This window comes from Sphaerodactylus townsendi, linkage group LG16 (genome assembly GCF_021028975.2).
Source record: "Sphaerodactylus townsendi isolate TG3544 linkage group LG16, MPM_Stown_v2.3, whole genome shotgun sequence".
In the NCBI taxonomy this organism is placed as follows: domain Eukaryota; kingdom Metazoa; phylum Chordata; class Lepidosauria; order Squamata; family Sphaerodactylidae; genus Sphaerodactylus; species Sphaerodactylus townsendi.
In genome coordinates, this window is record NC_059440.1 from 31293641 (window position 1) to 31316529 (window position 22889).

Here is a 22889-nt window from a genome sequence, read left to right on the forward strand (position 1 = left end):
AAATCAGGGCCCACACACAAACACCTTTTAAAAAATACCCAAGAGGCTTTGAATGGTTGGTTTCTGCGTGTTATTGAAGAGAAATCGCCGGAATGTGTCTGTGTCCCTCTTGGCACACGGCTTCCTGCAGTGGTTAAATCTGCCAGGGTGTTGCGTGAAGCTGGCTTGGAGATTTATAAGCTTCCTCCGGACTGGCTATTGCAAGGTGCCGCCAGGTTTCAAAAGCCTGAAGAGGAGATGAGAATTAACACAAGCGGTCAATACTTCACAAGATCCCTTACATTGAGGGGGCAGAGGTGGGCGAAGAGCTCCTCTCTGGCCCCCACCACATACGCAACTGTAAAGGACTACTTTGCACAAGTTCACGGAAGGTTTTAACTCATTTCTATTTCACGGTGCATCTAGAGGAGACCCCAAGTGAGTTCAGGAACGACTCCCCTACCCTCCTAAGCAGACTCCCGTCCTGGGACTCCAGGAAACGCTCAGCCACCTGAGTCTGCAGGTAACGCCGTCTCCACATCTTCCAGCCCCACTGGGTCAGCCTCTGCCTCACCTGTAGGAGAGGAAACACATCAAGGATTGATTGAACAGCAACAACCATGGCACGGGGCCCAGTGAGAAGCAACTGGGCGCATTTCAGGCTTCCTACCAATATGGCCAATAGGAAAGGCTTGCAGGATTGGTTTGCTTGGAGCCAGCATAGTGTAGTGGTTAAGAGCACGTGCACTCTAATCTGGACAACCGGGTTTATCTCTCCGCTCTGCCACTTGAGCTGTGGAGGCTTATCTGGGGAACCAGGTTTGCTTGTGCACTCCCACACACGCCAGCTGGGTGACCTTGGGCTAGTCACAGTTCTTCAGAGTAACAAGCCCAGTGATGGGATTAGAATAATTTAACAACTGGTTGTATACAAGCACCATTTTAACAACCGGTTCTGCCAAAGTGATGCGAACCTGCTGAATCCCACCACTGAACTAGCCCCACCCACCTCACTGGAAAGGAGATTGTAAGCCCCTTTGAGTCTGCTTACAGGAGAGAAAGGGGGGGATATAAATCCAAACTCTTCTCTTATAGATTTGTGTCCCATTGACTGCGAGAAAAGCAGGACTGCTCTTTCTGTACCGGTCTCACCTGTTCAATTTCAGGGAAAGTGTCAGAAGGTGAAGTGTAAGCCAGGGGTTAACACTCCCCCCCCCACCCCCATTCTTGTAGGCGCTTACCAACGCTTGTACCACCCACTCGGCCCTGCAGGCATCCTTCCAGAGCAGCCACGCCCTCACCAGGTGGCGCATCATCCGGGCATCTTGGAAACGCCGCAAGAGGATGTTGCGTCTCCAGAGACCCAGGTATTTTCTCCTGGAGTTGAGTCACAAAAAACAAACAAGTAAATGATGAATTCACCAGTAATGACAGCGTTATGCTCTTTCCCAACTATTTTAGCGTGGGACAAATCTTGCTGCAGGTGCTAGAATTCATTGAAGCCACAAACCGGAGGCTCAGGTGCTTTGTAGAGCACAGGTTACAGACGGGGTGGACGGGGTTCTTACCAAAGCCACCTCATAGAACCCATTTCAGCACTGCTGATCGGGGCCTGGGTGTGCCTCACTCTCCATTCTGCTCTGCCTGGACTGTCCGGGAGCCCTCGCTGAGAAGGCCCCGCTGCCCTGCTTTGGCTCCTGTAGATCATCAGCCAGACGTGGAAAGCGCTGCCGTTCAGCCTGGCACGGACGCCTAAGCTGGGAGTGAGTCCCTCCTCTCTGCTCCTTCTCTGCTCTTGAAGAAGAGGAAACACATTAGTATGCAGTCAATTATCTCCTGCTTCAGTCTTTGGAGTCCTGTGTCCAGTTCTGGTTGCCGCATCTCAAAAAGGATATTGAGGAGATAGAAAAAGTGCAGAGAAGGGCAACGAGGATGATTGAGGGACTGGAGCACCTTCCTTATGAGGAGAGGCTGCAGCGTTTAGGACTCTTTAGTTTGGAGAGGAGACATCTGAGGGGGGATATGATTGAAGTCTATTAAATTAAGCATGGGGTAGAAAATGTGGACAGAGAGAAATTTTTCTCTCTTTCTCACAATACTAGAACCAGGGGGGCATCCCTTGAAAATGCTGGGGGGAAGAATTAGGACTCATAAAAGGAAACACTTCTTCACGCAACGTGTGATTGGTGTTTGGAATATGCTGCCACAGGAGGTGCTGATGGCCACTCACCTGGATAGCTTTAAAAGGGGCTTGGACAGATTTACGGAGAAGAAGTCGATCTATGGCTACCAATCTTGATCCTCCTTGATCTGAGATTGCAAATGCCTTTAGCGGTGTCCAGGCGTGATCGGGATGCAACGGTGCTCGTGAGAAGGCCATTGCTTTCACCTCCTGCATGTGAGCTCCCAAAGGCACCTGGTGGGCCACTGCGAGTAGCAGAGAGCTGGACTAGATGGACTCTGCTCTGATCCAGCTGGCTTGTTCTTATGTTCTTATGATTCAGCAGCGCTACTGGACGGGGCGTTTGCCCAACAAGGCTTCTCACTGGTCCCTGCAGATTTGTTTAAAAAAACCCCTTGTGTTGGCAACGGCTGCCATCCCAGCACAAGGATCTTCATTTTGTGATGGGAGGTCCGCTGCGGCAGCTGTTTCATGGTTGGCTCCAGCACTCCCGCAAATCTATTTTTGGGGCAGAACAGCATCCAATCCGGCTTCCAGGGATACTGAGGAATTAGTTCATATTTATCAGCCTTTCGCCAGCATGGCCAATTGGCCATGCTGACAGGGGCTGATGGGAATTGTAGTTCCTGAACATCTGGAGAGCCGCAGGTTCCCTACCCCTGAGCTAATCAAACCAAAAGGATACTTCCCCAGATAGGAATCAACAAGTCTGAGGCAATAATGTCCGATTTGTAGAAAAGTTCCCAAGAACCAGGCAAATGAATGTCTTCTCATCAATTACATGTCACTACAATGTCTGTCTGGTTGATTCCTATCTGGGCAAGTATCGAAAATCAATGCCCAGCTGGAGAAACTACACACGGCGAAACGGGGGCCATCTGGAAAATCCCGTCCATATCATTACTTTGCATTGATTTTTTTTGCCACCTCTTCACTTAACCTGGCACTTACCTGGACTGTATTTGATTGAGGTTTGATTCAGTATATTAAAAAAAATTATACAAAAACTTTATTGAATTTATGATAATACAACAAAAAGAAATAGAACAATATAATGAAAGAGAAGTCAAAGAAGAAGAAAAAGAAAAGCAGAAAGAAAAAGAATAGAAAGATATAGTATAATAAGAAATAGAAGAAAAAATAGAAAAGAAAGACTCGGTATATATTTTGATGGCCGACGGTATATTTTTGGATTCTGACATTTTCCCTACAGGGGCTTTCATGCTGCTTACCGGCTGGTGAGCAGGTACATCTGCATGTATTTACATTTGCCTCTCTCCTTGTTCGTGTGTCGTTCTTGTGATATGTGACTGTTGCACCTCATTATTAAAGTGAGCACTTTGCATTTTATTATTGGTAGTTTTTTTTCAGTAGCCAGTAGCCTGGGCGTAGTAGGAATCCTTTTGGTTCGATTAACTATTTTGTGGCAGCCATTTTTACGGCTGCACCCCTCTTCCCCCCGATGCTGGGTCAGAATTCCAAAAATGCCCAGAGGAGCAAAAAAGACGGGGACCCCGCTGCCCCAGAAGAAGCAGAGCAAGAGCTGGGTTTCTTACTGCTCGGCCAGGAGAGGGGCATCTTCATGAATTTGGGAGCTCCCACGAGGCTGCTCCGCTCCCGCAGGCACAGCTGGAAGGCAGAGGCTTTTGTCCAGTAGTTGCAGCTCTGAAAAAGGAACAGGCAAAACCTTGCAGCCCCCAAACTCATCTCTACTGCAAATCTCTATTGTACTCCTAACAGGTATGGTCACATAATACCAGCTCTTGGGAGGGAAGCCAGACGATGCTGGCAAAGCGATAGATTAAGGACGAAAGGAAGTATTTCTTCTGACCATCCAGAATTAACATACGGAACTCTCCGCCACAGGAATGTGGCAATACCTTCCAGATTGGACAGCTTTAAAGGGGGACGCAACAAATTCACAAAGGAGGAGACATGGCTGTTATTTTGCTAAATGGAATCACTATTTTTTGTGTCGGACTGAGGAGCTGTTGCGTTGAATAAGGTTCAAATGTGCATGATATGCCTCTTAAGGAGACCCATGCATGGGGAAAAAGGCATGATAAAAATATTCAAATAAATAAACAAACCCCCTCCCCAGTGGTGGGATCCAAAAATTTTAGTAACAGGTTCCCATGGTGGTGGGATGCAAACTGTGGCGTAGCGCCAATGGGGCTGGGCGGGGCACGACGGGGGCGTGGCCAGGCATTCCAGGGGCGGGGCATTTCTGGGCAGGGCTGTGGCAAGGACGCAGCCGCTGCGCCGGTCCTTGGGCAGGAAACGAATGCATGCAGGCGCAGGCTGCCACACACGCCGGTGCATCTCCTGCTAGACTGCTTCAAGTTCTGCGCGCTACTGCTGAGAGGAGGGGCGTAACTAAAGCAAAAATCACGCGGCAAAATCACCAATTAGTAACCCCCTCTCGGCACACACAAATAATTAGTAACCTACTCTCGGGAACCTGTGAGAACCTGCTGGATCCCACCTCTGCCCCTCCTATCAATGGCAACTACAAGAGGGCAAGACTGGCCCTAGTTTCATGCAGCTGGCAGGTGGAGTTTCTGGGGGCATCTGGTCAGCTACTGTGATAAACAGGACACTGGACTAGGTGAACCGCTGGTCTGATCCAGCAGGGCTTTTCCGATGTCTTTCCCCACCTGCTGCACCACAGTCCCCGTGTTCAGCCGCAGAGCCTGGCGGCCCCGGATCGCTTTCCTCCAGCGCCACGTGGCCCAGAACCCGTCAGGTCCCCTTCGCAGGCTTTCCTCCTCCTTTTGCTGTTGGGCTGTCCAGACGGCCGTCTTCCACCTCCCGAAGCAGAAGGCCAGAAGCTGTTGCTGCCTGGTGCTCTCCAACCAGATCTGAGCATGGCGCCGTGCAGAAGTCCGGGCTGTGGCAACGGACCAGGAAATAAATGCCCTGGAGGAAAAAAAGGAAGGATTTTTGTTCTTACGTTCTTGATTTCTTTTTGCCTTGATTTTTCCCACATTCTGGCACCAGCAAGAGTTTCCTGAGCAACAACACGAACAATTCAAAGGTTGCTCACTGCTCAGGGCCAAAGGAATGGGGGAGTTGGTGCCACAAGGAATGGTCACCATGAAGAAAATGCAGGTCTTCATCCTCTTTAATTGCTCATAAATGGAACCCCTCAGCACTGTGGCCAGTGAGTGTATTTATTTGTAAATGGCGTAACGTATTTTATATTATGAACATCTGGCATAATTAAACGTATTGGACAGGGAAGGAAAAAAGAGGCATAAGGCCCTTTTCCAGCCTTTGCAGGAGGTTGGAATGGCGGCATTGAAGCTGGAACCGGGGTGGACCCTCTCAACACCTCCCCAATTTTGCCTGCCAGCTACGGAGGCCTGGGGCTCATTATTCATCCCCTCTCCTCTCTAAGTGGAAAGGCTTCTCTGCTCCCGCTGTTTGGGACTCCGGACGGGCTATTGTTCCCTTCTTGGGGACAGGCTGCTGTGCCTCGAAGGGAACGCCTCGCTCGGCTTGGGCTCTTGCTAATTTCCTTCCACAAATGGATCTTTAACGAGGAAAAAAAAACTAGAACCACTGCCATCAAAAAGATCCATGCCCAGGTTTGCCAGATGGATTGGGGGGGGGGGGGAACGACTGTGAAGGGGTTCATTACGAAGAAACCATCTGGCTTGTGGCTGGACAATTAACCTTTTGGAACACAAGAGGTCCCCAGGATGCTAATCGATGGAATCCGGTTCTGTTTGGGGGTGTGTGCGTGCATGTGGGGAGCCTGCCAGTTTCTAGAACAAGAGGTGGAGGGGTGTGTCTTGCCCCCACATTTCAGGGGAGGGGGAAGTCCTTGCAATTGCAACAGGGGCTGGAAACGTTTACTCAGCTGCAAAGGGGGAAACCTGTTCAGATGAAATCTTTATTGCAGAACCAGAATTCACACACACACTGAATTAAATTTGAAGGCCCTTTTCAGCCTTGCACCCCGCCCCCACCTCAAAGATGCAAGAGGGAAAATGACCACCCTTGGGGCAGCATTCCCCCCACTCCGCTACATTTCTCCCTAATAATTAATATTATTCAAAATACTTGTTAGCCACTGCTCTGTGGAAACGCAGTTCCAAGCAAGGGGGTTGGGGGTGGGAAATGAATTTGAAAAACCTGCAAACAAACCAACCAGAGAAGCAGACGTTCTTTCACAGGTCAAGAGAATTTTTACAGTGTATACCCCACTGAATATGCACAGATATGGCTCAGTGGGGCGGGATTCTCTATTTGTACTGCAGGATCCCCCTGGTCTGCGTTATATATTCACTCCACATTGCCATGCAAGCTGGACCTGGGAATACTTCTCCTACCTCAGCCTCTTGAGAAGAGAGCCAGCGTGGTGTAGTGGTTAAAAGCAGGTGCACTCTAATCTAGAGAACCAGGTTTGATTCCCTGCTCTGCCACTTGAGCTGTGGAAGCTTATCTGGGGAACCAGATTAGCTTGTGCACTCCAACACATGCCAGCTGGGTGACCTTGGGCTAGTCACAGTTCTTCGGAGCTCTCTCAGCCCCACCCACCTCACAGGGTGTGTGTTGTGGAAGGGGGGAGGGAAAAGAGATTGTAAACCCCATTGAGTCTCCTTGCAGGATATAAATCCAAACTCTTCTTCTTCTCCAACCTGATTCTCTGGAGCCTCACCGGGAGAGGAGGGCGCGCCTGTGAAGCCACCTGGCCCTCAAATTCTGCAGAGTCTGAGATGACCAGAGCGCGAAGCATCTTGCCAAGAGCCGCCTCTGATTCTGGAGGGAAAACAAGAGGACAGCAAAATCATACAGGTGGGGCCGTTCCTGGATTTCTCTGCACACCTTTGCGGGACACAAAAACAGCCAATGAAAGATCAACACCCAAAAGGAAGAGCTATATGCTTCCAGCTGCGGGGAGGGGCTGCTTTCTTCCTTGTGTTAAAAAAAATCATAGGACAGTGACCACCCATCCGTCTCCTTGAGGGACTAGTTTTCTATTTGCTGGCATGCTTTTTTAAAGGAAAAAACCCCCAGGAACGGCATTCAAAAACTCGATTCTCCTCCGACCTGCAGTCTGAAGCGGTGCAGCCCAGTTTACCATCTCAAAGCTCCCCCATCTCGTTTTGCTGGAGATGGCAGAGTAGATTCTGCTGAAAAGCAAATGAACGTAGGAGGGAATAAAGTACGACAGAAAGGCATGTTCCATCCATAAACCCGTATTTATGTGCTGGCCATGCTCGGTCTCTGTGGCCACCAAGGGACAGAGGAGGGTGAGAGACCTGCCCAGAGGCCTCCCAAAGTCACAGTCATCATTCAATCGAGTATGAGCTTGCCGTGCCATCTCCAACCTCAAAAATATCCGTTTCGTCTCTTCCGGATCTTCCTGCTTCCCATGACGAGAGCACAGGGGTGGCGTGAACTCTGCGATCTCGGCTAAGGAACCCCGGAGACTGGAAGGGGTCCCTTGTGACGCCATCTTTCCTGCTGAACAGAAATGTGACCTGTTTTTACAGCACCAGCAATCCTAGGAGCAAAACTACCCCGACCTTCTTCCAGGGGAATCTCAGGGGTTAAGAAGAAGGGGATGGAAACCCTCCAGATATTGCACTGGATCAGGCCACCTAGATCAGCACTGTCTTCTCACCACTGGCATATTTAGGGTGGGGCCAGCCAGGGCATGAGCTCCGGGCACTACTTGCTTAGGGGCCACTCAGACTGCTCTTTTGCAAAACGGGAGACCAAGGCTGTTCGGAGGGCTGGTCTACCCGCCACTAAGAAGCAATAGGCAAGTCTACCAATTCTGCTTAACAGTGGGTAGACCAGCCCTCTGGAGAGCTGGTTACCCATGATTGGAAGTAATGGTAGACCTGGCCACTGGAGAGCTGTTTCCAAGATGGGGGAGACCTGTTGGGTTTAGGGGTCAATTTCAGTGCCATTTTCAGTAGCTACACCCCTGCTTCTCAGACTGTTCTCCAAAGAAAAGGTCTTTCACACAAGCCACTGCCTGGTGTTTATTTTTAAAACTGGAAATGTCAGGAATCGCTTTTTCACTGAGCCACAATGCCTACCACTGAGTTTGGGTCTCGGAAACCACACCAGTGATTTTTAAAAAAAATCTCAGCATGCCCCTTCGTGGTTCAAAAATGTATTTAGAAATACCCAGAGCAAGAAGAAAAACGGACTTACTTGATGTTCCTCGAAGGAGAGGATGCCCCAACATGGAACCCCACAGCTTCACCCTCAAGATCTTCCCGGCCAGGAGAGGGTGTCAAAGACGGGGAGGGGTGGTGGAGAAAGGGCCCGGAGTCTGCGATGGTCACCAAGGAGGAGACGCTGCCGGGGCTACTGTCCGTCAGAGTGCTCTCCTGTTCTTGGCCACAAGAAGATATGAGAATCAATTCTGAATGAGTCAACCAGATTGGCATAACTGTACATTTCCGTTGTTGGTCCAGGCTGCTTCTGATCCATTTCCAGTCCAATCACTAGTTTTGGGAGTTGCCAGAATGGCCTTTATATGACTTCATGTCTTTGCCTGAACTGAGCAAACATGGAGGTCTGCATCTCCTCTCCACACTGCCTCAGACATTTTCCAATTTCAGGCTGCCTGAAGGGTTTGTGTGGTGATTTTCATCAATGACAGCCAGGCAAAGCTACCCCTCTCCCCAGGAAGAAGAGGAGTTTGGATTTATATCCCCCCCCCCTTTCTCTCCTGTAAGGAGACTCAAAGGGGTTTGCAATCTCCTTTCCCTTCCCCCCCACAACAAACACCCTGCGAGGTGGGTGGGGCTGAGAGAGCTCCAAAGAACCCTGACTAGACCAAGGTCACCCAGCTGGTGTGTGTTGGAGTGCACAGGCAAATCTAGTTCACCAGATAAGCCCCCACAGCTCAAGTGGCAGAGCAGGGAATCAAACCTGGTTCTCCAGATTAGAGTGCACCTGCTCTTAACAACACTGGCTCACCAAGCTGAGCCTTTGCCAAATTGGGCCTTTCCTCACCCTTTCCAAAGAGTAACTGGAGGTAGGCTGGGCAGGTGTGTTGCTGTGGAAGCCGGAGGACACAGAGCACTCCTCCAGATCCAGAGAGGTAAAGACAGACTCTGCATCAAGATCCCTGGGGCAGCTTCTGAGAGGAGGTGGACGGAGGGCCCTCAATCTCCACTGTCCCAGAGCCGCCTTGAGCAACCTTTGCTTTGCAGCTTGACGGAAGGCGCTAAAAAGAAAAAAAAATTAGCAGCTTTTGGACATGAGGAAAACTGTCATCTTATTTAGACACCAGGCTGCAAGACAGTAAGGATTGTAAATATGACTGAACAGTTGTCAGAGTGTGCAGTTTAACACAGTCTTGTGGGGAAGACAGCAAGTCTGATGTCCCCCTCTTAGGGAAAATCTCCCTGCAAGCAGAAAACTAGCACTTCAGGGTGCAAATCTTTAGCCTAAGTCGGTAGTTCTCAACCTTCCTAATGCCGTGACCCTTTAATACAGTTCCTCATGTTGTGGTGACCCCAACCATAAAATTGGTATATATAAAATATAAAAAGACCGTTTTCCAATGGTCTTAGGCGACCCCTGTGAACGGGTCATTCGACCTCCAAAGGGGTTGCGACCCCCAGGTTGAGAACCACTGGCCTAGGTTAAGAGGTCAATTTTTTAAAAAAAATAAATAAATAAATATCCAGCAACATGTTTCCTCTACAATAAGGGAATTAAAATTCTGCACCCAAGACATTCGCGTTCAAGGTAAAAAAACTCCAGCCAACTTTTCCCAATTATGCAGATATGCCCAATTGATCTAATTTATTCTGAAGTCGTTTCTACCGAATACAATTTGTTCTGGATTTGCCAGTTGTGATTCCCCACCCCAAACACCTTATCCTCCCACCTTTCTACTTTCTGCAGCTTCACGCTGTCAAGCATATATTTGATTTTTTAAAAAGAAAATAAAAACTGGGGCCCCCTGAAAGCTGAATTCTGCACCCACCATGGCAGCATTCTTGGCTGTTGCTGTGGACTTACTTGAGGCGCTGGTGCTGACACCATCTTGCCTTCCAAGTGTAAAACATTTCCTGTCGCACCAACGCAACATAGAGGCCATCCACGGTGCCGGGTGCATTCCTCCGGGACTGCCTTCCAACGTTCAGATGTGGTTGTGTAGCAGGAGAGTCCAGAGTGAGACCAAACCTTGCTATACCAATGGGTCACCAGCATGGAAAAGAGAAAAGCATGCATTAGGAGACACAGTTTCTCATGGGTACAAGACAAAGATCAGAATTCTTTCTTGAAAAGCCACACAGAAAATCCTTTTGGGAGATTTCTCTTGGCCTTCCCAGTAAGTCGATAACAATTACCTATTACAGTTATTTCTAGCCTGCGCTCATAGCCAAGAGATTCTCATTCTGGTTTGCCTAAAAGAGACTTTTTTTTAGCGGAATATCAAACAAGTTTGAAACTCCAGCATTAAAATGTATATAAGGAAAGTTATAAAAAATATTGGCAGCAATAATAACAGAATACTAACAAGTTTGCTCGCAAATCCACAAGAGCAAATAATTTTTAGAAGAGCATCGTGCCTGTATGTATTCTCCTATTATGAGATTTTTGCATTAACATAACGTTGTTACTTGTGCTTTATTTCAGTTTTGTCCCAGATTTTCATCCTATCATACTGCTTCTTGGATGTCCCAGCCTGCTGACCATACTGTCTCACATTCTGTAATTTCCCCTTGAGTCTAAGTGAAAAAAGGGACTATAAATAACATAAACAAATAAAATAAATCCTAATAAACAAACAGCCGGAAATGAGAACTGTAAAATATCAAAGAGTCAGGAAGCAACCCAGGGGGAAAGCAGGCACAAGCGATTCACATGGGGGGAGGGTCAAAGGTGGCTCACACAGCCCACCGGGCCCCTGCTTGGGGTCACCAAAAGCTCCGAGCAAGCCTTTGCGGCCCAGAGAGGCCTTCTGCGCCTCACCATAAGCAATCCTTCGCCTCAGGGCCAGCAGCTTCAGCAGCGTCTTTCTGGTCCGTTCCTGGATCTGCACCATCAGGGCCCACTGCTGGAAACACAGCCTCAGGGTACCGATCCGTCGTTGGTCCAGGCTGCTTCTGATGCAGGCTTCCCTTTCAGCAAAGCCCTTCCAGGTGTTGAAGCACCTGGAGAGATGGAGAAGAGTTAAGTTGACCCCTGCTGACAGCTGGATTTCCCTGCTGACCTTCCTGTTCTTTTCAGTGACTACTACAAGGCTTCATTCTGTGCTGTTCACAATCTTAATAGTGCAGCCAATAAGGTTTGCTTTCCTCTGAGACTGGGGATACCACTTAATGCATGTTTTTACCACCTCCAAAATCTGAACCAACCTAGAGCTTTCTCTGTGGCCAGATACAACGTTATGCCATCTGAAGCTCTCTACGGAAGATATCAAAATGTAACATATTCAGATAGGCACTGTCCCTGCAAGGCGGGCTGCATGAAACTATCCAGCATGCTCTTTTTTAGTTGTCTTTTTTATTCGGAAATTCAAACCAAGTATCTAAGCCCTGTTTTAGGAAATGGGACAGGATTTTCTGATTCTGCCAAGTTGTTCCTTCTCTTGAACAATTCCAATCTTGAAATAAGGGAGAAAATGGCAAAATCTTTTTGCAAGATGCTGCGAAGCTGCATCAAGATAAGACTGGGAGATAAAATGTCTTTTCCTTTCTGTAAATTGTGGTTAGGGCTTGTTCTTAGTTTTGCTTATGGCTCGATCATGACTGGCCAGTATGTTTTGTATGCCTGCCAGTAAAGGTTTTCTGTCTTTCTGTGCTGTTCAAGCATTTTCTCAGTACCCAGTCAGGGAGTGCTGGTTCCTCTCGGCCCCCAAAGGAGGCTCTGAACTCAAGACCACTCTGAACTCAAAGGGCGTGGTGGGTCTGACACTCAAGGCAGTGGCTGCATAGGGCCTGAACCCGGGCCAGCATCGCAGGGTTGGTGAAGTCTTTTGCAATTAACAAAAAGTATTCCCAAGAAGTAGGAGCGTGCGCTTCTCACTGGCTGAGCAGCCTCCTTTGGATCTCAGCCACCAGCGGCAAAACGCGCTCGGTCGCTCTGTGGTGGGACTGCCACGTCCTGAACGCGTCCCTCAGCCTCTTTTTCTCCAGGAGGGCGCGAGCATCTCGGGCGCGGGACTCCTCCTCATCCAGGCTTTCCTTCTGCAGACGCCACAGTCTGAATGCTGCTGCGTTGGAAGACCGAGAGGGAAACAGAGAGATGTTGGAATCAGGGGCGGAAGGGAGGGCCGTGGCTCAGTGGAAGAGCATCTGCTTGGTATGCAGAAGTTCCCAGGTTCAATCCCCGGTGTCTGCAGTTAAAAGTTCCAGGCAGTAGGTGATGTAAAAGACATTTCTCTAGAGCAGTGTTTCCCAACCTTTTCGAGGTCAGGGTACCCTTGACCTCACTCTTCATATCTCATGGTACCCCTGCTGCCACCCTCCACCTTCCCCTCCCATTGCCCCTGCTTACCACACACCCCACCTTCCCCTCCCAGGGTGAAGGGAAGCACTGGGGGGGGGCTGCTGACCTTGTGGCTGGCCCTGCCCCATGGGCCAGCTCCACGCCCTTGCTGGCACCGGTGAGAGACACCACAAAAATGAGGGAGGGTGGGGTGGTAGTGTTGCCGCGGTACCCCTGGGACATGCTCACAGCACCCCAGGGTACCAGGGAACCCTGGTTGAGAATGGCTGCTCTAGAGTGTTGTGGGCTTTGTAAAAGACATTTCTCTAGAGTGTTGTGGTTTTTGGGGGGTTGTATGGCCGTGTTCCAGTAGCATATTCTCACATCAGGAGAAAATGCTGCTGGAACATGGCCACACAACCCAGAAAACCCACAACATTCTAGTGATTCCGCCCGTGAAAGCCTTCAACAAGACATTTCTCTGCCTGAGACCCCAGAAAGCCCCTGTCCATCTGTGTAGACAATACTGACCTTCATGGCTGAGGGTCTGGTACAGTATAAGGCAGTTAAATGTGCTGGTTAGGGGACAGCCTATTCTAAGGTTTCCAGACTGACCAGTAACATTTTCACCATGGATGTGGTATATTATGCAGCAATGTAACACACACTCATGCATACCATGCAGGTTCTTAAAGCTCCACCCCTCCAGTAGCCATATCTATGCAGTAACCGACCTTTCCACTTGTGGCCCCTTCTTTAAAATCATTTAATACTCAGGAGCAGCAGTGGCGTAGTGGCTAAGAGCAGTGGCTAAGAGCAGATGCCCTCTGATCTGGAGGAACCGGGTTTGATTCCCAGCTCTGCTGCTTGAGTTGTGGAGGCTTATCTGAGGAATTCAGATTAGCCTGTACACTCCCACACATGCCAGCTGGGTGACCTTGGGCTAGTCACAGCTTCTTGGAGCTCTCTCAGCCCCACCTACCTCACAGGGTGTTTGTTGTGAGGGGGGAAGGGAAAGGAGATTGTAAGCCCCTTTGAGTCTCCTACAGGAGAGAAAGGGGGGATATAAATCCAAACTCTTCTTCTTCCTCCCTAGATTGTGGCAACGTAGTTTTGAACCAGAGACTGAAAGCAAAGCCAACAGCTCCAGAATTAGGGACAGACGGAGACGCCCATTTCCTCCATTCCATTTGTGCTTGCAGACCTTTTCATTTTGGGGTTTTCACTGCAGGTGTCCCCCTCTTAGTTTGTTTTAGTGACATTTTTGTGCTATTTCTATGCAGCAGAGATGGTAAAAATTACATAAACTGGAGAAAGTTTTGTACCAGGGAACATAAAATGGCTTAGACATAAATTTTGACACTGGGGGAATTTTGAGCGGAAACAGTGAGCGTATGAAATTCAGCAGCACCCTTAGCTAGAATGAGCGCTCACCAGCCAGACTCCGCATGTCCCGGATTGCCTGGGCCTTTCCGTGCAACTTGTCCACTCCCTGGTTGTGGATAATCTGCATCCACAGGTTTCCCTCTGCCCTGAAGAAAACCAAAACATTATATTTATCCCAGAGAGATAGGATGGGCAGTGTCAGACGTATCACAGAAAAACTTGAGTTATCATCCTCATTCCATTAGGAACCGAATTAGGGCGTGCCCATTCTACCCTGCAAGATTTATCACACAAATCAAATCCACACAATAACCCCCAGTAAGGTGTTGTGGGTTTTCCAGGTTGGGTTAGGGTTAGGCAGTGGTGGGATCCAAAAATTTTAGTAACAGGTTCCCGTAGTAGTGGGATTCAAACTGGCGTAGCGCCAATGGGGCTGGGTGGGGCATGACGAGGGTGTGGCCGGGCATTTTGGGGGCTGGGCATTCCTGGGTGGGGCTGGGCAAGGACGCAGCTGCTGCGCCGGTCCTTGGGCAGGAAACGAATGCATGCAGGCGCAGGCTGCCACGCACGCTGGTGCACCTCCTGCTAGACTGCTTCAAGTTCTGCGCGCTACTGCTGAGAGAAGGGGCATAACTAAGGCAAAAATCACGTGGCAAAATCACCAATTAGTAACCCCCTCTCGGCACACACAAATAATTAGTAACCTACTCTCGGGAACCTGTGAGAACCTGCTGGATCCCACCTCTGGGGTTAGGGTTAGATGCCAGCCACAAATGCAGGCAAAACATCAGGAGAGAATGCTACTGGAACATGGCCATACAACCCGGAAAACCTACAACACTCCAGTGATTCAGGCCTTGAAAGCCTTCGACAACGCAACCCCCAGTAAGATGGCCTAATCTTTGTGGTGGAAAAATTCAGCAGCTGCCCTGAGACAACAGAGAATAACCAAGCCCCCTGTTCTGATTATTTGCACCATTTATTCTAAATATTACATGTGCACAAATGCATCAGACACAGCAACCTGCATATATTGTGCACACTTCTATAGTGTTCCTTTCTTTGCATAATGTATTCAGTTCCCACTGATCAAAAGGTGCAGCCAAGGAAGAGAGTATGCCCCTCTCCTCCTCCTATTGGGCTTGAAACGTGTGTCCTGGTTTTAACAGACAGCTGAAATTCTCAGGAAATGCCAAGCGGTGCCCCAGTCTGCAGATTTGGGGAGGGGGGTGGTGGACCCAGAGACTGTCTGAATCCCACTGCAAGATGGAGGGCAGAATTTTGGCTTTGCTGACCTGCTGTACTGGGCGGTTGCTTCCCGACACTTTGAGGACAGCTGCCACAAGACAGGGCGCTTGGCAACCGTCTCTCCTCCCGGGGCTGCTAGCGAACTTCTGCTGCGAGTCTCCTTCTCAGCCCGCGCTGCTCGGGCCTTCCGCTGCTTAGCCACGGCACCCTGCCACTGAAACAGAACCAGAGTCGGCGGAAAGGCTCATTTTCAACGCCATGGGATATTCCACCCTGCCCATCATATGGGAGCGGAAAGGTGGGAGAGTTGTGTTTTTAATATTTTAGGCATTCTGCTTTTGACCAGCAACTGCTCTCCTGAGCTCTTGGGTGTTTCCCAGCCTGCCTCCCCAAGATCTGTCCCTTAGCTAAGGCATTGGGAGGGGCCACGGCTGGGTGGCAAAGCATCTGCTGGGGTCGCAGAACGTCCCAGGTTCAATCCCTGGCATTTCCAGTCAAAAGTTCCAGGCAGTGAAAGACCTCACGCCTGAGAGGACAACGTTGACCTGGGTGGACCCACGATTGATTTGGCATAAGGCAGATTCATGTGAGCTTTGGAAAGGGCCGTAGCTCAATGGTGAAGAATTTGCTCAGCGCGCAGAAGGTCCCAGGCTCAATTCCCGACATCCTCAGTTAAAAAGGGCCAGGGGAAAGGTGATATGAAAGACGGGGACCCTGGAGAGCGGCTGCCAGTCAGAGTCGGCAATGCTGAAGAAGAAGAAGAAAAGGAGGAGGAGGAGGAGTTTGGATTTATATCCCCCCTTTCTCTTCTGCAGGAGACTCAAAGGGGCTTACAATCTCCTTGCCCTTCCCCCCTCACAACAATCACCCTGTGAGGTGGGTGGGGCTGAGAGAGCTCCGAGAAGCTGTGACTAGCCCAAGGTCACCCAGCTGGCATGTGTTGGAGTGCACAGGCTAATCTGGTTCACCAGATAAGCCTCCACAGCTCAGGCTGGGGCCCCTTCCGCACCTACAGAATCATAGCACTTTCAATCCACTTTCACAGTTGTTTGCGAGTGGATTTTGCTCTTCTGCACAGTAAAACCCAGCTGCAAAGTACACTGAAAGTGGATCGAAAGTGCATTATTCTTCAGGTGCGGAAGGGGCCAGACCTTGACGGGCCGAGGGTCTGATTCGATTTAAGGAAGATTCACAGGCTCCACTGCCTGAGACTTTCCCCCAATCACAGACCAGCTGGTGTAAAACAAGAAGCCAGCCCATGTGTGGCAAAAGGTTTCTCCCACCGCTGCCCCGGGGCCTTTCCATCGGGAACTCAGGACTTTTTGCAAGCGAAAACAGATGCTCCGCCACCGGGTGTCACCAGCCCTGTCCCGTTCCAGCCCCCAAGTCTTTGCCCACTTTTTCTGCCGCCTCCCCGAGCAAACTGACTTGGCGGAAGCTGGCAGCCAGCACCGTCCGATTGTGCCTCCGCTGGGCGACGCCAACTTTGATGCGCCGTAGCTCCGCCGCCCATTTCAGGGCCGTGAATCCCTTACGCAGCAGCTGCCGCTTGTACAGCACCTGAGCGGCAGCCCTTCTATCGAGGACTTGGTCGCGCCATGCGGCAAAACATCTTGCCAGCAGCAGGTGGTTTTGTTGAGGCAACCTAAAAGAGAAAAAAAAGGGGAATAGAGATGGAGGGGGGGCACACCAGAGGCGTGGGGAGGGGAATGACGGAGGGGGGGCACACCAGAGGCGTGGGGAGGGGAATGATGCTCTGGCTGCCCCCCCCCCCCCACACCCCACTTACCTTAGCTTGGCTGGGCTGCTGCCGGGTGCCCCTCAGCCCTGCCCCATCAGGCTGCTCTTGGTGGGCAGCCTGGCGGGGCGGGGCCTAGGAGAGGGGCGTGGGCAGTGGTGGGATCCAAAAATTTTAGTAACAGGCTCCCCACATGTCCCTGTGAGCACTTCACCTCTGGGGAACACACAAGGGATTTATTTCAGAGTCATTCCCAATCTGGGCCTGGAGTTCCAGCTGCCCCACATAACCACCGGCTAGACTTTTGGCCCACGGTGACTCCTGAACACGGGTCAGAAGAACAGCAAAAGTATTCCTAATGTCACTGCCAATTATATAATATCCTTATATGGAAAGGGGCAGAGGCAAGTACATACATGTTTTAATAAACAGGGTTTAATTTTTGAGCCCCCTTGCCGACCCTTGAGAGGGCAGGGAGGCAGAATATAAAGCCTGTCAATAAATAATAAATATGATTAATTAACATATCCCTCCCAGCCTCCCCCCCCCCAGAATTGGACACCCAGCCGTCACCTGTTTTGCTCTCCATCGATCGATCCTTTATTTCTTTTCAGAGCCTACAAAAGAAAGAGAAGGCAGACCGTCCCCATCAACGTGAGAGACTTTTCAGTGTTGGCTCCATGAAGTGCAATTCACAGGTGTGGGTTGGTAAGTACTGGGTGAAGGGTGTGCATACTTCAGCACGCATGCTGTTTCTTGCTATTCACAACCACAATTCTCTGCTTTGAAGTGCTGAGCATGACAGAGAGACGGGCCTCAACTCTCCACCACCCAATCAAGTTAACTATTTAAGGTCAGTCAAGTCACCAGCCTTATCCCAAAGGGCATCTCCGGCCTCACTCATCAAACACTTCCCAGAATTCTCCTCTCCTTCCCTTTTGGTGTCACGCTCCCAAATACAAGCTCTGCAGTAAATAAACAGACTAAGCTCACCTCCTGCTGCACAGTGTCCATTCCATAGCAACTCTCCTCATAGTGTTGACATTCGGAGTTTTCAGTGTTCTTTTCTCCAGAGGACTGTTCAGCTCTTGCACGTCCCACATCAGCCCAACAAGCATCACTGCTGGGATTCTTGGAACTGGGAGCACTTCCCCCAATGTTGGATGGGATCAGACCGCCCAGGACAGCTGATGAGCGCTCTCTGAGCCGTCTTCTGGGTATCTCCGCCAAAGAATTGTGAGCAGGCAGGAAGAAGGCACCTTTATCCATAGTCTGTACGGTTGGAGGGCCCCTGTCAGCTCCTGCCAGTTCGTGTGGAAGTTCCTGTAAGTCCACATATTCAGAACCATCACCCAACTGGTCGACTTCAGGAGCACGGATGGTCACATGCACTTCCCTTGGGGTGCTATCCACAGTCACCCCCACATTCCCCGGAGCCCTGGCACGCAACGTCTCCAAGGACACCTCCAAACCATCGAAGGAGGGAAGACACAAGAGGGTGTCCCCATGCCTCAACTCCGGGCAATGGAAGAACCTGGAGGAAAGCTCTTCCGGATCAAGCCTTTTTTGGTGATAATGCGGTTTTAGATGACCACTGGGATCCCCTCTTTCCAGAACCTCCTGTATTTGGGAGCAACAGCCAAGGTTGCAGACGGAAGAGCTAGAGAAAGTTTCCTCTCCTCGACGAAACAAGGAGGTTGACGCAACTCCACCGTAGAAGGCCAACGGCCAGAATTGGTCTGGGGCCTCTAGTGGGCGTGCATACAGACCTGCATTTCTGCACTTGTCACCAACAGGGTGAAGTTCTTCCAAAGAGCCGGGGGTGGAACCAGGGCCCCAGCCCCTAGCAAAGGTGCTTTGCCATTTCACGCTGGCTTGTTTGGCGCAACTCTTTTCCCCATCAAGCTTCTCTGTGGCGCTCAGACTGCCCGAGGCGGAGCCCTGAGGATCAAAGTGTGAGAGATGAGGTAGCGGGACAGTCTTGGACTCGCACGGGAAGGAACTGAGCGCCCCCATCGAAGCCGTTTCTTGTTTAAGGCGCTGGATGGAGCTATGGAGATCGGCGGACACTTGAGAAGAGCCCAAGAGGACATGCAACCCAGTTGAGGTTGTGGGGCTCTTCACTGAGGTGGGGGACCTCAGGTGGTCCAAGGTGAGGGCAGGCCCAGGAGGTGAGGAGCTAAAACCACTGCCAGGGTTCTCCAGACACAAACGCTGGTCATGGAGAAAAGAGCAGGCCGAGGGTCTCTCATGAAAGTTGGTGGAGCAGAAGGAATCACCAAGGGCTCCAACAATTCTGGAGCTCCCTTTCGACACAAAGGAACACCCCCTTCGATGTTTTAACACGTGTGGGTCTTTGTTTTGGGTCCTGCTCTTGGGGATATCATTGCAAGAATGGAGAACCCCATGGAGACAATGTCCTTCCCTTGGTTTCCGGCTCCAATATTGTCTCCTTCCCAAAAAGTCATTCTTAGGGCTGTTTTCCAAACGCAGTTGAATCAAGCCCTGGCCATGATCCACGGCGGGAAGGCAGGAAGACTCGTCCACGCAGGCCACGTTTTCCAATTGGCAACAACACCGCAGTTTGGTCTCAAGGTTGCTTTGCTGCTGGGACGGACCACCAGAGACCACAGTGGGGCGGTCCCAAGAAAGCTGATAAGGGCACGAGAGATTGGTCTGGACCAAGGTGCGTCGATCTGGTTTGGCACCTCGGATAGACACTACTGGTGACTTTCCATGGGCAGCTGACCTGATACAGTTCGAAGCAGGAACGGCAGCCCTAGAGCTGCGACGGAAAACAGGAACGTCACTGAAGGAGTCCCAGGACAGGTTAATGTTGACATTTTTCTGAATGTTTCTTTGTTCTGGAGGGTAGAGGGTGGGCAGAGGGAAGAAACATAAGCCTGTTATTGTTAGGAAGCCCCTTCTCACACAGATTTCTATTGCCTGTAGTATTCAATGCTAGTTCTATGTCAACATTCTGTGATGTCAGAGAAGCAAAGCCAATGGAGGAGGTAGAAAGCAGACATGCACACACCCTCTTGAGAGAGTCAGACAGACAAGAACCTGGCAGCATTCATTCACTATAATAAGCCTTTTAATAAAAGTGCCCTCTGGTTGCAAACTCCAGACACCATTTATTCATTTTATTTAAATTCCTTTTTGCCCAAGTGCTAGTTGAAGCACGAAAAGCTTTGCTGAATCGGAAACCCTCTGAGTCCAATGGTAATGCCCCGGCCCCGGTGTGTTCCCCATAGGCCAAGCCTATCCCACACCCTCCAACCCAATAAAAATAACCAGACCCTTTCCCCAAGCAGATACTTGGATCAGAGTATGACAACATGAACTCTACACAATCAAGACAGTGTATTGTTATTTCATTTATACCACACCTTTCTCTCTAATGGGGACAACACAACTTACATTGTTCTGCATTTCATCCTCACAACAACCCAGTGGAATAGTCTAGGCCAGGGATGACCAATTTATGGCCCTCCGGATGTTCATGGACTACAATTCCCACCAGCCCCTGACTGCATGACCGATTGGCCATGCTGGCAGGAACTGATGGGAATTGCAGTCCATGAACATCTGGAGCACCATAGGTTGGCCACCCCTGGTCTAGGCTGAGGGTCTGTGACTGACTCCAGGTTACCCACAGAGGACCCACGGCAAAGCAGGGAAATCAGATCGGAGTCTCCCAGACTGCTCTCCCATTCTGGCCCTCTATGTTCCCTCGGGGGCCCTTGTGACTGGCCACAGGGTGGAACCAGATTTGGGGAAGCCACTTCTAGGCCACCAAGACCAGGGGGAAATCCCCCTTCCCTTTTGTTGATTATGTAGATATGCAAAATATAAATAAGGCGTGCGTATTCTGCATTTTTGAAAAAGTTGAAAAGAATAACCCCGCTTTGAACCCAGTAGTGCTACATCCTAAGGCTCAAATTCAGCCCACCAAGAGTTTGCTCCTCCAGCAGGATTTCATGATACGTTCACCATGCATTTCCAAAACTTATATTTGAAATCACAGTGGCTAAAAACACTTGCCTTCTAACAAACAAGCAAACGAAAGCTGAAAGTGTACCACGAAGGCTGAGCTGCGTGGACTGGATTCAGCCCGGGAACAATTTATGCCTGAATTCCAGACAAGCTGTGAGGCGTGAGATCCACTGGTAGGGCAGCTGTCTGGCAAGAGGCGAAATCAAGGGCACGGCCATTCCTTCCCCCACCCAAGTACAAGGAGCTGTACCTGGTCAGGCCACGGCCTGAGCTGGACAGATTCTCTGGTGTGTTACAAGCAGTTGTTACAACACACCTCCTGGGATAAACCACCTCTCTGCCGCCTGAGCCCTTACTCACTCCCGTCGCCACCGTGGGACATTCCCTTCGCCCTGCCAGGAACCTCGGGGGCGCCAGCAGCAGAAGTCTCTTTGTGTTGGCTCCTCTGATCTCGACAGGGCCAGCCACCGCTTGGGGGTCCCGTGGTAGCTGGCAGGACACGCTGGAGGCTGAAATCGCCCAGCCAGGGAGGGAGGGAGGGAGGGAGGGCTGAGCCACCTGAGTCACTCTAAGCTGCTTACTGCTCCCGATTAAAGATGTCGTCGCGGGGACTCCAGATGTCCGAGGGAGCCAGAAGCTTTGATCTGCATCTCATTAGTCCCTCCGTCCTCCAGACGGGCGGCCTCAATTAGCTTCAAATGAGGCAATCGCGTTTGCCATCAAAAACGCTGCGGGAGTGAAGATCGACCTGCATTTTACACACACACCCCTTTCCACCCCCTGCAACAAACTAAAAGTAACTGGTGCCCATGGGAAGGAATGGCAGCGCACTTGCTGGGTGCAAAAATACACACACATCCCCCCCCCCCCGTCCCAACAACAAAACAACCACGCTGAAGCTAGCTTACTTGGTGTGGCGTCCCCGTTTAAGCAAGGTGGTCTGTTTTCTTTCTTCCTGCCTCTCAGGGGTTTGTTTGGATTCTCCACGCCCATGCCGAACCACCTTCAGCGCTTTACACTAGAGGAAGCACCATCTTCCATCCTCTGATCGATCTTGCTCCTGCAATCCTGGTCTTGAAGAAACCGTCCATCATGTTATATTAATATTGCCCTTTATATGCTGTACAGCGGGAAAGACTACTTAATCCTCTCTTAACTGATCTAGGCAACACTACAGATGCTGTCAAAACTTTGTTCTTGTTGGACAGCAACTCAACTGTTACCATCGAACAAACTGCTAGATTCTTGTGTGTTGTCATCACTGAACGTTCCCAAATGCTTAGCAGACTCAATCCCAATTCAGTGGCTTAATATTCCAGCTCTCATGATGCTTGTTTTTTTTTTAATTATTTACTAGCCAATTTTAATTTCCATTGTATAATTTATATATATGCCATTAAAGGTTTCATTATCATTATCACTAGAGGAAGACCATTCCAGCACCAGGAAAGCAGGGTCTGCGACTCTGCGTCAACTACCTGGCGACTTAAAAGTCCCCAAAGGAGAGACAGTGAGTGCAAAAAAGACCCCCCCTCCCCCAGCCGTTTCTGTGTAGGCATCTTTATTGTTATTATTATTTATTTAAAATTATTATTATTCCTTAAATTTATTTATTAAATGTATCCCCACCCTTCCTCCCACGAGTTCTGGGCAAGCCCGCCTGGCTGCTGCTAGTCGTCCCCCGTTGCATCTTTACCGCAAGCAGGCAAGGTTGGAAAAAAAACAGAACTGGGCCAAGGCCACCAGGCACGTACAGAATTCGAACCCGGGCCAGCCAGATGCCAATCCCAGCACTCTAACCACTACCCCACGTGGCTCCTTCTGTGCTCAACGGGGCTGCATCTCTCGGACCGTCCCGTCCCATTTCAACCTCTTCCCTAGGAACGGTCCCTTTCCCGCAATTCCGGCAGCAGTCAGAGGCTACTGGCTATACTGGCC

General features: G+C 50.2%; 1 protein-coding gene across 1 annotated transcript; it reads right to left on the minus strand.

Annotated features, from left to right (window-relative positions):
• Positions 1-52: 52 nt before the first annotated feature.
• Positions 53-21944, minus strand: LG16H1orf167 (linkage group 16 C1orf167 homolog). The gene is made up of 21 exons (XM_048518653.1): positions 21860-21944; positions 21308-21460; positions 20608-20826; positions 17946-19816; positions 17526-17569; positions 16643-16859; positions 15262-15428; positions 14015-14112; positions 12179-12365; positions 11123-11304; positions 10166-10334; positions 9149-9362; positions 8339-8517; positions 7501-7633; positions 6828-6928; positions 4819-5080; positions 3718-3826; positions 1548-1773; positions 1221-1356; positions 443-553; positions 53-226 (listed from the first exon to the last, which is right to left on the minus strand). The coding sequence occupies exons 1-21, from the start codon at positions 21942-21944 to the stop codon at positions 134-136; spliced, it is 4956 nt and encodes a 1651-aa protein (XP_048374610.1). The 3' UTR covers positions 53-133.
• Positions 21945-22889: the final 945 nt, after the last annotated feature.

Excerpts from the sequence above, each read along its gene's own strand:
- LG16H1orf167 (XM_048518653.1), bottom strand. The coding sequence starts at position 21,944 with ATGGGCGTGGAGAATCCAAACAAACCCCTGAGAGGCAGGAAGAAAGAA. Across the intron at positions 16,860-17,525 it reads ATCGATGGAGAGCAAAACAG|GTTGCCTCAACAAAACCACC; the intron begins GTGACGGCTGGG and ends TTTCTCTTTTAG. Across the intron at positions 227-442 it reads ACGGGAGTCTGCTTAGGAGG|GCTTTTGAAACCTGGCGGCA; the intron begins GTAGGGGAGTCG and ends TCTCCTCTTCAG.